This window comes from Schistocerca serialis, chromosome 4 (assembly GCF_023864345.2).
Source record: "Schistocerca serialis cubense isolate TAMUIC-IGC-003099 chromosome 4, iqSchSeri2.2, whole genome shotgun sequence".
NCBI lineage: Eukaryota > Metazoa > Arthropoda > Insecta > Orthoptera > Acrididae > Schistocerca > Schistocerca serialis.
In genome coordinates, this window is record NC_064641.1 from 352,689,039 (window position 1) to 352,704,423 (window position 15,385).

General features: G+C 41.6%; 1 protein-coding gene across 3 annotated transcripts in view; it reads right to left on the reverse strand.

The window, feature by feature from the left end:
• Positions 1 to 8,377: 8,377 nt before the first annotated feature.
• Positions 8,378 to 15,385, reverse strand: part of LOC126474136 (serine/threonine-protein kinase dyf-5) — a 283,860-nt gene continuing 276,852 nt past the window's right edge. For all 3 annotated transcript variants that reach the window (XM_050101575.1, XM_050101573.1, XM_050101574.1), the window contains 2 exons: positions 8,794 to 8,920; positions 8,378 to 8,666 (listed from right to left, as the gene is read on the reverse strand). In XM_050101575.1, coding sequence (XP_049957532.1) covers positions 8,654 to 8,666; positions 8,794 to 8,920 — 140 coding nt within the window. In that variant the 3' untranslated portion in view covers positions 8,378 to 8,653. The remainder of the gene's footprint in view (positions 8,667 to 8,793; positions 8,921 to 15,385) is intronic.

Below are 15,385 nucleotides of genomic sequence, written 5' to 3' on the forward strand. Positions count from 1 at the left end.
CACTGTCATTTACCGACTAGTGAAGTCATCAGAAGACCAAAGCAAATTGGAAAATGATTTATAAAAGATATATGTATGGTGCAAAAATTGGCAATTGACCCTAATAACAAAAAGCGTGAGGTCATCCACGTGAGTGCTAAAAGGAATCCATTAAATTTTGGTTACACGATAAATCAGTGCAATATAAAGGCAGTAAATTCAACTAACTACCGAGGAGTTACAATTACAAATAAATTGAAAGGAACACATAGAAAATGTTGTGGGGAAGACTAACCAAAAACTGCGTTTTATTGGCAGGACACTTAAGAAATGTAACAGATCTACTAAGGAGACTGCCTACATTACGCTTGTCCATCCTCTTTTAGAATATCGCCGTGCTGTGTGGGATCCTTACCAGGTAGGATTGATGGAGTACATCGAAAAAGTTCAGAGAAGGACAGCAAGTTTTGTATTATCGCGAAACAGGGGACAGAGTGTGACTGAAATGATACAGGATTTGGGATGGACATCGTTAAGACAAATGCGTTTTTCGTTGCAGAGGAATCTCCTCACGAAATTCCAATCACCAAATTTCTCCTCCAAATGCGAAAATATTTTGTTGGCGCCGATCTACATAGGGATAAAATAAGGGAAATCAGAGCTCGTACAAACAGATATAGGTGTTCGTTCTTTCCGCGCACTATAAGACGTTGGAATAATAGAGAGCTGTGAAGGTGGTTCGATGAACCCTCTGCCAGGCATTTAAATGTGATTTGCAGAGTATCCATGTAGATGTAGATGGAAAAAAGTTTTAATATGTGCGCTATGTAAGTGGGAAGTCCCTACGACCTGTCAGCGCAGAGCGCAATGCGCGGCGCTTGAAGGAAGCGCGAAGGAAAAAAAAAGGCCTGCAGCATGCGGGAATGAACGACGTGAAGCGGTCCCTGGTACTGCCTTCGAAGTCCCTAACAAAGGGCGAGAGACTCCCGCCAGGCAAGTGTGCAACAAGAGTTGCGGAAATTATGAGTCATTGACTCTTCTCCACTTAGCACTTGAGAGCGTCATTAGATGTTCATGAACGGCAGTAACACTTAGCTTATTTGTGACCACTCTATAGAGCTATCCTCGGGCAGCTATGCCATATGCAGACAGCAGCGGTCCACTTGGGTTGGCTGCTCGACTGATCCTCGTGGATAATTCAGCTGCTGAAAAAAGCGCGACAGTTCTTCTTAACCGTGGGGCCACACTACAAAAGTGTCATCCACATGTCGCCAGAAGACTTTTGGTCTAAGTTCTGCTGAATCAAGTGCCTTCTCCTCAAAGTCTTCCATAAAGAAGTTTGCTACCAGAGGGAAGAGAGGACTACCCATAGCAACACCATCAATTTGCTCAAAATATTCGCTGTTGAACAAAAAGTAGTTTGAGGAAAGAGTGTGATGAAATAGCGCTGGTATATCAGCTTTGAACTTACTGCTGATGAGTGACAATGAATCCACGAGAGACACCCCAGTGAAGAGTGAGACAACATTGAAGCTTGCTAATAAGTCCGACTAGTTGAGTCGAAGTACCTTCAGTTTATTAAAGTTACCAGAGTTGCGATTATGATGTGAACATTTCTTCACAAAAGTTCTCAGTAAAGACGCAAAATGTCTAACAACGTAAGTCATACGTTGGACCATGCATAATAATCATAATAGGAAATAATGGAAAACCTTCTCTGTGTATTTTTGGAAGACCATATAACTGTGGTGGATCACAGGTGTGAAGTCTTAATCGTTTCGTGACTCCTAGTGGAAGGGAAGAAGAATTCAGAAAAGTTTTGGTTTTTCTTTCTACTCTCCCTTTGGGGTCTTTTATCAGTCTTCAGTAAGTTCCCAGAATCCTCGCCCGCGAAAGGCAAAGGTCCCGAGTTCGAGTCTCGGTCCAGCACACAGTTTTAATCTGCCAGGAAGTTTCAAATCAGCGCACACTCAGCTGCAGAGTGAAAATTCTCATTCTGGAAACATCCCCCAGGCTGTGGCTAAGCCATGTCTCTGCAATATCCTTTCTTTCAGGAGTGCTAGTTCTGCACGGTTCGCAGGAGAACTTCCGTAAAGTTTGGAAGGTAGGAGACGAAGTACTGGCAGAAGTAAGGCTGTGAGGATGGGGCATGAGTTGTGCTTGGGTAGCTCAGTGGCAGAGCACTTGCTTGGGAAAGGCAAAGGTCCCGAGTTCGAGTCTCGGTCCGGCACACAGTTTTAATCTGCCAGGAAGTTTCACTTCGGTAAGTTGTTGCACTCAATAAGCTATAAATCTTCTGGTCATAGATTTCACGTGGTAGCAGCACAGCGACATTTCCCTTATCCGCTGGAAGGACCATCGTGTGAGGATCTACTCTTAGTTTGCATAGTATGGCCGTTTCTGTCAAGGAAATGTTACTTTCCTGAGGTGGACCACTCGTAAGTACACGACATGTTTCATGTCTGATTTCTTTTGCAGCGTCGTTGGGAAGAGGTCTAGTAGCTTCTTCAACAGCTCCGTGATCAGTTTTACAGGTCTTGACAATGTGATGCTGCCAGTGCTTGAGAAAGGCTTGAACTTCGCGTCTACACTGATTTTATTAGTACTGTTCAAGAAGCAAACTATGGGCATCCTTCGAACATTGGTGCCCCGGGCACATGTTGTGTCAGATGGAAACAGCCTTGCAAAGGAGCTGGAACACCTACAATCAGTGTTCAAAGATAATGGATATTCTCCACATCAGATTAGCGCAGCTTTTAGGAAGAAGAAATGTGACCACCCACGAAACCAAAAAGAGAAGGAGCAGTTTAAGTCCAGGGCGCTCCTCTCGTACCTCGGCAACATTTTGTCAAAATTAGGCAGAATCTTAAGAAAACATCATTCCAAAGTAATCTGTAGCCCACCAACAAAGACTTGTGCTCATCACGGTTTGGCAAAAGACAATATAGAATTGCGGAAGGCTGGAATCTACATAATACCTTGTCAGTGTGGCAAAGACTACGCTGGTCAGTCGACATGCACCGTGCGTGAAAGTTTGTTGAACATGATTGCCACACTCGCCCTTCGCAGCCCAGAAAGTAAGCCATAGCGGAGCATTGTATCTACACACGACATTCCATGGATTCCATGGATTATTCTGCCCGGAAATCTTGGCCACAACGAGATACTTCTGGGATTCGATTATAAAGGAATCAGTGGAAATTTGTTTAGTTCAAGATCTTCTTAATCGTGATGGCAGCTTTCAACTGGATAAGTCGTAGGACTCGGTGAGTTTTTCAATTTCTTCAAAAAGAAAACATTTTACAACCAATAACCCATATAGTGACATAAAGTTTTTTTTTAATTTTGACATCTGAATTTTAACTGCACTAATGTGCACTCCAATAGAGAACACTCTTGTAGTATCACATTACGTATGCGCCTGTGCACCATAGATAGAGCAGTATTAGAAGAGATTGTGTAGCTCGATATAGGTTGCACATATAGCAGCTACCTTTGCACACACATCTTCGCACCTATTTTTGGTATAAAGGTACCGACATTAACTAGCGACCTCCATCCAGAGGGCTGGAATCCCTCGTTCCACACGGAAGAATTTGTAGTTTGGGATACCCTGGAAGAGCTCTCAATGGCCTTACATTGCTTTGCCTCGCCGCCCACTGACATTGCCACTGCCTGGGCCGTCGCCACTAACCGCTGCCACTACCCGCCGCTGCTGCCCACCACTGCCGCCTGTTGGTGCTGCCCATTGCCACTGCCCACAGCTGCCCACTGCTTCGGAGTCACTGCCAGCTGCCCACCTCTGTTGTCTGCCCCCATCACTGTTGCTGCCGTGTTGCTGTCCTTCATCGCTGTCACCATCACCTCTCATCATCTCTGCCACCATCTTCCAGCTGTTTCTCCATCATGGTCTGCTGTTTCATCTCCATGTTCATCATTTCACTTCCTACCTTGGCAATACCTGACACTGGTGGGCTCATATCTCTTTCACCTTGGACACCCCAACCATCAAAATCATATACATCTCCCCTTCCCCTGCCCCCATCATCACTTCATGGAGTTCCTATTCCGGCCCCCCTCCTTGTATCCAGCCTTCCCTCCTTACAGTCTCCTCCTCTTCCATTTCCTCCCTTTCTATCTCCTCCCCTGTATTATATCCACACATCTACCAGTCCACTCCCACTCCTGCTCCCACCCCCTCCAAACTTCCTCAAGAGTTCCCCCCCCCCCCCTTCCCAGTCGCCCTATTACCACAGCATCTTCTTCACCCACCCAGGTCATAGCCCACCAAACCACAGTAACTGCGCCAGAAGACTGTCATAGAAACATAGAAAATGAGAAGAAATTCAGAAGAAACATAGAAATTCAATCATAACCCCACTTGATAGAAGTCTCTGTCCACTAGTTTGTCTGCCAGTACTCAAAATTCATCTACTGTTCTGGGTAAATAGTTATCTTGGGATGCTGGAGATCTGTAGACCATCTTACATCCTCACATTGGTAAACAGAAGGATACAGAAGACATAGAGATTACCTTCAGCACACTTCATACAAATGTGAATAACATCAACAATGGATATTAAAAGAAAAAAGTTTTAAAATGAATTGTAAAATCACATTTCTCTCTTATTTGAGAACAGTGGATACCAAGACTATACACACTTAGAAAATGAAATGATGAAGTAAGAGAGATATAGTGGACTGGTATACTGAAGAGTATGGAGTCTATGAGGAGCACATCACATTAATCACGGCAGTCAATATTTTGGTCCTGGTGAATATGATGGTAGCAGGAGGTACACAAAGCAAACATTATGTTACAGATGCAACGAACACTGCACATTAGTTAAAATAGAATTATCCACACTCAAAAAGAATTTTTTTCACTATACAGCATTACAGATCAAATCGACTTCTATGGCTGACTGAATATCGTAATGTAAATGGGCACATAAAAAAATCTACTCACCAAGCAGTGGCAGGGGAACACACACACACACACACACACACACAAAAGGATTTAACTTTTACAAGCTTTCAGATCCAGTAGCTCCTTCTTCTGGCAGAAGAGTTGAAGGGGAAGGAAGAGAGATGAAGGAAAAGGACTTGTAATAGGATGACCGGAGCGGGTGACGTGGTTGGGGTTGTAGGGCATGGCTGGGTAGAAGAAGGTGGCTGTTTTTAGCAATCTTCCTCTTTATTGTTGGTTCTTCCAATATATTTTCCAGTAGTTCAGCCCCACTGCTCGTGTTGTGGTGGAGATGTGCTGATGCACGCAGCCCGGGGAATGCGACGCCATGCTTGGTCAGTGGCTGCGCAGGTGGTAGGAGGTTGGCAGCACGAGGCCCGGCCTAGCTCGCCTCCTGCAGACACTGCGGCTTGTGACGATGCCGGGAGTGGCCAGTGCAGCAGCGAGCAACACCCCTCGCCAGCTGGTCCTCGGGGACAGTGCCACTGATGTTGATGATGTAACAGCGGCCGAACGCCCAATTGGTCAAACCGATGCCGACACCCACCCCTGATGCCCTTAAATAGTGCAGACTGCTGATGAATCTGCCGGTTATGTGGCACCGTGTTTATTAGAATGTTCTCGATGACTTGGCTAATGCAACCGCGCCACACATGGCCCGCGCCTGTGTAATTCTGCTAATACTGCGTTCTGGCTGTTGATGGCTGCCGCGCTCGTACACACATACCCACGCTTGTTGCAAAAACTATGTCACCTGCATAACGCGCCGGCCAGCCTTCATCTGCCGTCTGCCGTGAGGCTGGTGCATCACACACTGAAACACACTAAATCACAATTTCGCACCATATTTCTTAAAAATAACCCCTTGTCCTCTACAGACTGGAGAGGTTTAGGGAAAGTGGTACAGTTTACTAAAGTTGCCCAGAACCCCAGGTTAGGGGAAACTTACCAGAGGGGATGAGAGCAAAAGACTGATTCTTGGGGACAGCACAGACGAGATTTGAAAACCTGGAGCTTAAAGATGGAAGAAAGGGTAACATGCAAGACAGACATTACTACTAAAACACCATGCACACGCGAGTAAGAGTGAAAAGCTAAGTGCATTGTATTTAACAGAGGTGGGAGGGATGATGGCAAAAAATAGACAGTTCTGAGAAAACGGTGTCTGGGAAAAGAATACAAATGGCGCATGTGGTGAAACAGGCACCTAGGTCATGACTGTCATGTTGTACAGCACACTCTGCAATGGGATATTGTGGGTTGCATCTGCCTATGCCCATTCATCCTGACTGATAACTGGGAGGTAGACATGCTGACGTAAAAGGCTCAACAGTGTTTACATAACAGCTGGTACATGAAATGTGTCATTTCGTGTGTGGGTCTCCCTTTGATAGTATACGTTTTTCCAGTTACAGGACTGGAATAGGTGGTGGCAGGAGGTTACATAGGGCAAGTCTTGCAGCAGGGACAGTCACAGGAGTAGGAGTCATAGGGTAGGGAGATGGGTGCAAGACCAGCACAGGGTTTGACAAGGATACTGCGGAAATTGGGAGGGCGACGTAATGCTATTATAGGTGTGTTGGGCAAAATCTCAGACAGAATGGATCTCCATTCATGGCACGATTTTAGGAAGTCAGGGCCTTGTCGAAGTAGCTGATTGGTACATTCAAGACCAGAACAATACTGAGTGACAAGTGGTGTGCTCCACAGTTGTTTTTTGGAGGGATCAGCAGCATCAAGATTGGATGTGGGGGCCCAGGAAATCTGCTTTTGAATTAGGCTGTTGGGATAATTATGTCCAGTGAAGGCTGAAGTGGGAGTAGTGCTGTACTACTGTAAAGAATCTGCATCCGAACAAATACGTTTGCCTTGTATGCCAAGACTGTACGGAAGGGAACATTTGACATGGAAAGGATGGCAACTGTCAAAATGTAAATACTGTTGTTTGTTAGTAGGTTTGATGTGGATGGAAGTGTGTAGCTGGCCTTTGGTGAGGAAGAGATCAATATCAAGGAAAGTGACATGGGATTCCGAATAGGATCAAGTGAAATTTAATTGGGAGAAGGTATTTACAGATTCCAGTAATTTTAACAGGTCAGCCTCACCAAGAGTCCATATGACAAAGATGTCATCAATCTATCTGAACCAAACCAGGGGCTGAAGACTTACAGATCCCAGGAAAGCCCCCTCCAAGCGACCCATGAGAAGGTTGGCACAGAAGGGAGCCATCCAAGTTCCCATGGCCATACATCTGATCTGTGTGTATGTCTGCCCATCAAAGGTGAAGTAACTATTGGTAACTACAAGGTTGATTAATGTGAGCAAGAATGATGCTATGGCTTCGAATCAGATAGGACAACCCGGATGATTGGGTTTGTAGATCTTAGGAAGAAGGTAAAAGGTGGGGTGCACGGTTTGGTTGGGGTAAGAAGTTCTATGGATAGAGGTGTAAGTCCTTGTGAGAAGCCTGAGGTTTTTAGGGGGACTGCAGGTCAGTTTGAATCATTGTAATGGGCTCTTGGTGGCAGGTGCTGTATGTAGAGGTGTCAGACAGCTGGCATAGACCTTCATTAAATACTCCTGTAGGTCAAGTACCACAGTGGTGTGGCCTTTGTCTGCTGGGAGAATAATGATGGAGTCATCAGCTTTTAGGGGATGTAGAGATTGGAGTTCTGCAGAGGACAAGTTAGGGTCATGTCGTAGGGACCCAAGGAAAGGTTGTGAAGCAATGCTGGATGTGAAGAATTCTTGGAAGGATTGTAAGGGATGATTCTGAGGTAGTGGTTGTGGATCAGGTTACTATACAGACAACCAAAAAATTTTACAAGAGAAAAACAAACTGTATTGTCTGATGTTGTGTATGAGTAATACTTAAGTCAGAATAAAATTTAAGTCTAATCTGATGCATTTGGAATTTGCTATAGACATTAGTCACAAAGTAATAGAACAATATCCATAACATTGTAACCTGTTCCCTTCTTGGCTTCAGTTATTGATCTATTTATCAGTATTTTCCCTATTTAAATAAACAAGATAAAGCACACCACATATTGCTTCAAAAAGCTGAAAGAGAGAGCAAGAGAGAGTAAGTGCAAAAGCATGAGGGGGGGGGGGGGGGAGAGAGGGAGAGAGGGAGAGAGAGAGAGAGAGAGAGAGAGAGAGAGAGAGAGAGAGAGAGAGAAAGGGGGGGGGGAAGGGGGAGGGAGGAGGGGGAGAAGAAAAACAGAGAAATCATCTAATGACATTAAGTATAGATTTAATTTAGAAAAAATAAATTGTTGAAAGAGACAATTCCCAAAAGAATCTAATTTTATTACGAAATCTCAGCAGCATTCTTCATGATCTATAGTAGCACTACTGGCTTCCTGAAACACTGCCTTCAGTGGGTTTTGATCGTTTGTATGGGTAAGTCATAGAAAAAGAACCATATTTAGTATAAAAATCTGTACACTGTATTTGGCATGTATATACATATCTAATGAAATACTATTTACAATTTCCCAAATCGTAATATTATCATACAACACAACATCTTACAGGCACTAAAAAAGCGCACTATCAACTGTTGGTCCATCAAATTACTACACAGCACCTGTACACCTTTCATGCACAGTTTCCACGCCATATCTTATGGTCCCATTATACAAAAATGGAAGTCCATATTTCACACTAGTGCTGAAGAATCATTGCAGCATTATCCATTCATTATTTCAGATATCTGGAAAAAAATTCAAAATTGTATTACCAAATAATAATAATAATAATAATAATAATAATAATAATTTGGCATGAGCAGCTTAGATTATCAATAGTGTATTAAATAGGCAATTCCTTAGAACACTTACTTAGCGGCCCAATCAGTCCGACCAGGAATACCTCTAGTTTGTTGACTAACTATCCCACCAAACAGCTTTCCAGAATGTAATGATACTCTAGAGCTTCTCATCTCACCCACCTCACCCTCCTGAGAATCTGAAACAGTATATTCAAAAAATATATCAATTAATACAATAATATGCTTACATCTGTTTACAAAGCATATACAAAAGCAAAAAATATGTAACAGACATATAAACCATGTTAATGACATTGTTTCTAAATGATAGTAGTTGGATGGCAGCTAAAAACTTAAATGACACTGAGACAACAGCATCTGGTTAACAGTTGAAAACCACAAGTGAAGGTTTTCACTGTCAGCTATGAAAACAAGGATTCTGTCATCAACATAACTATTGAGATCAGAATGTGCAACAACTACTTCAACCACGACAGCAGCTTTACCCTTAGTGGTGCAAGGAAATACGTGTTCATCGGTGAAAGGCTGCAGAAAAATATGCTGAGTTTTCCACCATCTAATGGAGTTTATCACTGCTAATGATCCTCTGCCACAGACATTGGCACAATCCATGGTAGCATATGGAGCTTCTTTAATTTCGTGGCATCTCCATGATGTGTCATGAGGCCAACAAGTATCACATTGCTCTTCTCTGCAAATGCAGTGCCTTAGCTACAATACCTATGTTAAACCTGGCCTTTTTACACAATTCGTGTTGTTTTGAGGGAGGCTGTATTACATTTGCAACTCTTGGGATGAACGCTCCCTCATGTTAGTCAGGTGGCAATTTGCCCCAGGAAGCTTCATTCTGCTGCCTTATTAAAATACCACTTCTAAGCTGAGCTTCTTAAATTAGGAAGTTGAAAATGACTATTAATTCTTAGATAAAGTCTGTGAAACCATTTAAAAACCACTAATTTGCAAAATCACAGCTGTATTTGCTATCAACACGCAGTGCCTTATTTAGTTTTGGAATTAGTTAGATTCATGTTCCATGAATCATTTTGCATGATAAATCATTTGGAACAAGTCATTTTACATTCACATTGCAAACTAATTTGTAAATATGGCTACATGCTGAACATTTAAAGGTTGTTTAGTTGTTTTCAAATTTTACTTTGCTGTCTGTCAGATATTTTATATCACTGGGTAAGTTATCAAAAATTTTAATTGCAATGCTGTGCACACCTTTTTGTGCTAAAGACAAGATTACTGTGGAGTAATGAATATCACTTTCTCTCCTGGTATTGTAAATATGTACATCATAGCCCTTTTGAACTGTCATCGGTTATTTACAGCGAACTTCATGAGGGAATAAATACACCCTGAAGTAGTAGTCAGACAGCCCACCTCAGACAATTGATGTCTACATGACATTCACGGGTGAGCGCCATATACTATCTCACAGCACAATTTTGCGCAATCTACATCTACATACATACTCCGCAATCCACCATAAGGTGTGTGGCGGAGGGTACCTCGTCCCACAACTAGCATCTTCTCACCCTGTTCCACTCTCAAACAGAACGAGGGAAAAATGACTGCCTATATGACTCTGTATGAGCCCTAATCTCTCTTATCTTATCTTTGTGGTCTTTCTTCGAAATAAAAGTTGGCGGCAGTAAAATTGTACTGCAGTCAGGCTCAAATGCTGGTTCTCTAAATTTCCTCAGTAGTGATTACGAAAAGAACGCCTCCTTTCCTCTAGAGACTCCCACACGAGTTCCTGAAGCATTTCCATAACACTCATGTGATGATCAGACCTACCAGTAACAAATCTAGCAGCCCGCCTCTGAATTGCTTCTATGTCCTCCCTCAATCCGACCTGATAGGGATCCCAAATGCTCGAGCAGTACTCAAGAATAGGTCGTATTAGTGTTTTATAAGTGGTCTCCTTTACAGATGAACCACATCTTCCCAAAATTCTACCAATGAACCGAAGACTTCCCCACAACTGCCATTACGTGCTTGTCCCACTTCATATCGCTCTGCAAGTTACGCCCAAATATTTAATCAACGTGACTGTGTCAAGCGCTACACTACTAATGGAGTATTCAAACATTACGGGATTCTTTTTCCTATTCATCTTCATTAATTCACATTTATCTATATTCAGAGTCAGCTGCCATTCTTTACACCAATCACAAATCTGTCCAAGTCATCTTGTATCCTCCTACAGTCACTCAGCGACAACACCTTCCAGTACACCACAGCATCATCAGCAAACAGCTGCACATTGCTATCCACCCTATCCAAAAGATCATTTATGTAGATAGAAAACAACAGCAGACCTACCACACTTCCCTGGGACACTCCAGATGATACCCTCACATCCAATGAACACTCACCATCGAGGACAACGTACTGGGTTCTATTACTTAAGAAGTCTTCGAGCCACTCAGGGAACCAATCCCATATGCTCATACCTTAGTTAAGAGTCTGCAGTGGGGCACCGAGTCAAATGCTTCCCGGAAGTCAAGGAATATGGCATCCGTCTGATACCCTTCATCCATGGTTTGCAAGATATCATGTGAAATGAAGACTTACTTTCTTAAAGATGAGTTACCCCAGAACATTATTCCATATTACATTATACAATGAAAATATGTAAAATATGTCAACATACTTATTTGCCTCTCCCTAAAATTTGCAATAATTCTAAGTGCAAATGTTGCCAAAGTAAGTGTTTTAGGGGTTCCAAAATGTGATTTTTCCAGTTTATATTATCATCAGTATGGAGATCTAAGAATTTTGAAGTTTGCACTCTATTATTGCCTCACTAAGTGTTACACTTATCATTGCTGTAGTGCCCCTAGATGTTCAGAAATGAATATGTCATGTCTTTTTAAAATTGAGAGTGAGACCATTTGCAAAAAACCAGTCAATAACAATTTTAGGAACACTGTTTATCATTCCTTCTGCTTCTGTACTTATGTCTGGGATTGATTATGGTACTAGCGTCACCAGCAAAAAGGACTAACTCTCCTTGTTGTGTATTTGATAGAAGATTGTTTACATACACGAGGAACAGTAGCAGTCCTAGGATTGAGCCTTAGGGAACCCTTTTGTGATTTGGGGAACCCATTTGTGATTTCTACCCAGTCACAATAATGTCCCCATACTACAGTGGTTAACTAGCAAGTACAACTTTCTGCTTTCTTTTGGGAAAAAATCAAACAATGGAAAATCCAGGATGGAATGTAACAATATTACGAGAAGGAAAGTAGCTATTCACCAAATAGTGGAGATGCTGAGTTGCAGATAGGCACAACGAAAAGACTCTCACAATTAAAGCTTTTGGCCATTAAGGCCTTTGGCAACATAACACACACACACACACACACACACACACACACACACACACACACACACACACACACACACACACACACGGGCACGCGCGCGCGCGCTTGCAAACACAACTCACAAACATAACTGTAGTCTCAGGCAACTCAAGTGTGGTTTCAGTTGCCTGTGACTGCAGACGTGTGTGAGCTGCATTTGTGTGTGTCTAGTCTAGCCGCGATTCAACTATTTGGTGAGTAGCTACTTTCCTTCTCATAATATTGTTTCTGCTTTCCTTTGGTTAGATATAACATTATTCATTGGTTGGCTATAGTATCAACCCCATAAAACTGTTTGTTCATTATGGTTACCACTTTTGATTGTATCACCATAAGTATTGTATGCATTAGTTCTATGTAATTATTTTCTTACTTATTTACTTCTATTCTATCTTCTTGCACAATATATTTGGGTTTGGAGCTCATTAAGGAAAAGAATCACTTTGTTAACAAGAATGCAAGCCTCAGATAGTGGATGCCATAGTATTTATTTTACATATGAACTGGTAAAATAATTAAAAATGAAATATTATGCCATATCAAATAAAACTGCAAGCAGTCTCCCATTTTAGACAAGAATAAAGTATAGTATATAATTGGTGGTTCTCACACCCCTCCCCTTCTCTAACTTTCTTATGTTAATGTGCTACTGTGGATTGAATGTATCAGTAAACTTAAACTATGTTCTACTATGAAGACAAATTGTCACTGAAGTTTGAGTGGGGATGAATTATTGTGATACCATCAATGTAGAGAGAAGGCTGAAAATTGTTAATCGTAACCTTTATTTACAATAATAGTCACAGAAAACCTATAAAAAGGCATACATTGTCATACTAACAAGGGAACCTCCCCATCGCACCCCCCTCAGATTTAGTTATAAGTTGGCACAGTGGATAGGCCTTGAAAAACTGAACACAGATCAATTGAGAAAACAGGAAGAAGTTGTGTGGAACTGTGAAAAAATAAGCAAAATATACAAACTGAGTAGTTCATGGGAACATATGCAACATCAAGGACAATAGGATCGCAGGAGCGCAATGGTCTCGTGGTAACGTGAGCAGCTGCAGAACGAAAGGTCCTTGGTTCAAATCTTCCATTGACTGAAAATTTTTATTTTTTATTTTCAGTTTATGTGACAAACTCTTATGTTTTCATCACTTTTTTGGGAGTGATTATCACATCCACAAGAAAACCTAAATCGGGCAAGGTAGAAGAATCGCCAAGTGTACAAGTTAGGTGGGTCGACAACATATTCCTGTCATGTGGTGCACATGCCATCACCAGTGTCGTATAGAATATATCAGATGTGTTTTCCTGTGGAGGAATTGGTTGACCTATGACCTTGTGATCAAATGTTTTCGGTTCCCATTGGAGAGGCACATCCTTTCGTCTACTAATTGCACGGTTTTGCGATGCGGTCGCAAAACACAGACACTAAACTTATTACAGTGAACAGAGACGTCAATGAACAAATGGACAGATAATAACTATGCAAAAATAAATAAAGTAAAATTTTCACTTCAGGGAAGACTTGAACCAAGGACCTCTCGTTCTGCAGCTGCTCACGCTACCACGGCGTTCCTGAGTTCACATTGTGCATGATGTTGCCTATGTGGCCCATGGACTACTCAGTTTGTATATTTTGCTTATTTTTTCACAGTTCCACACAACTTCTTCCTGTTTTCTCAATTGATCTGTGTTCAGTTTATCAAGGCCTATCCACTGTGCCAACTTATAACTAAATCTGAGGGGGGTGTGATGGGGAGGTTCCCTTGTAAGTGCCATTCAAAACATGTCTCTTTCTTTTGTATAAGTATTACTTGGAATTGTATATTAGTTGATTTTATCAGTTTCAATAACTCCAGTGCCAATAGTTTGCCCTGCACTTCTGGAAGTGCCCACATTATAATTTTTATTTGAAAAATAATTGCTTTCAGTGTAGTATTGTAATATGAGTCCCAAATTTTCAATATTTTTAAATTACAAGACTGGAGGGTATTCAGCAGTTCTGGATGTTGTACAGGACCCACATTATAGTATTTGTAGCACTCTACTTATTACCACTGTCCCAGCAAGAGATAAAATTGTTTTCTACTACATCTGTACTTCATATACTACAATATGGCGCATGGCACATGGTATGTCATGTATCACTGTTTCCAATCCAAAGTTAAACTGCTGCGCACAAGTGTTCATTTCCCATGGATAACAAATGTTTTTGAGATAGAGATATATCTGTTGTTTGAGCCGTGGCAACTCAGTACATGGTTTAACCCAATGGCTATGCTCCTAAGTAGTAGTACTTAACGCTAACATGACATTGTTTGCATACTTGGTCAACAGAGGGTTAAACAGTCCAACATTTCTCTAGTGCCTTTAAGACATTCTTGACAATTTGTCTACTTTTCTCAAGGCCCTTGAGTGAGAGAAATTCCCATCCTTACTGACCTCATCTTACGCCTCAGGTATCTGTATATTTCAACATTTTGCAACATTTGAAACATTACTGCACATAAATTTTAGATTATTTCATGGTACTTTTGTAGCTACCAAGCCATCCCTCACTATAACATACAATTTTCGTTACTTTAATATTAATGATACTGACGATTTCTAAAAATACACTGCACATGCAGGTGCTGCCTATTGTTACACCATCTCAGGTGTCGAGGCCACTGAGTTTTACGCAGCATGAGAAAAAATCAGATGTTTCTCTATTATCCATTTCCCTCTACATCACTGCTGAGAGCCAAAAATAGCATGAGGCAATTCCCCTCAATAATTCCATTAAATGGTTTATTTATGCGTAGGATCTCATAATACTGAACTTTTTTAGAGGCAACTGCATGAACAAATATTTTGCAGTGTGGTACAGTCATGCCTCTTAATGTAGATACTGCAAGGTATATGTCATAAGTGGTGATACTGCTACTTAATCTCATGTTCCAGAACCAACTATGCCAATGTGTTCTCAAATACAGGGAAACATTGGGTGATTCAACCACTGAATTCAGATACAAGAAGAGACTAGGAAAAAAGTATGGCGACTAACTGTAATTACGTTCATTTTTTCTTAGATATTTCATAACATCAGACTATGAGTGTTGCAATAATGAGGGCATTCCTTATGGGCTATAAATTCCCCTACAGCTGTCAATTTTAATTTTATACTACTTTTGGACAACTTAAGTGTCCTTAATTATAAGCAGACCATGGGTTTTACATTGTTCAAGATAGTTAGCAAAATTTAAAGCA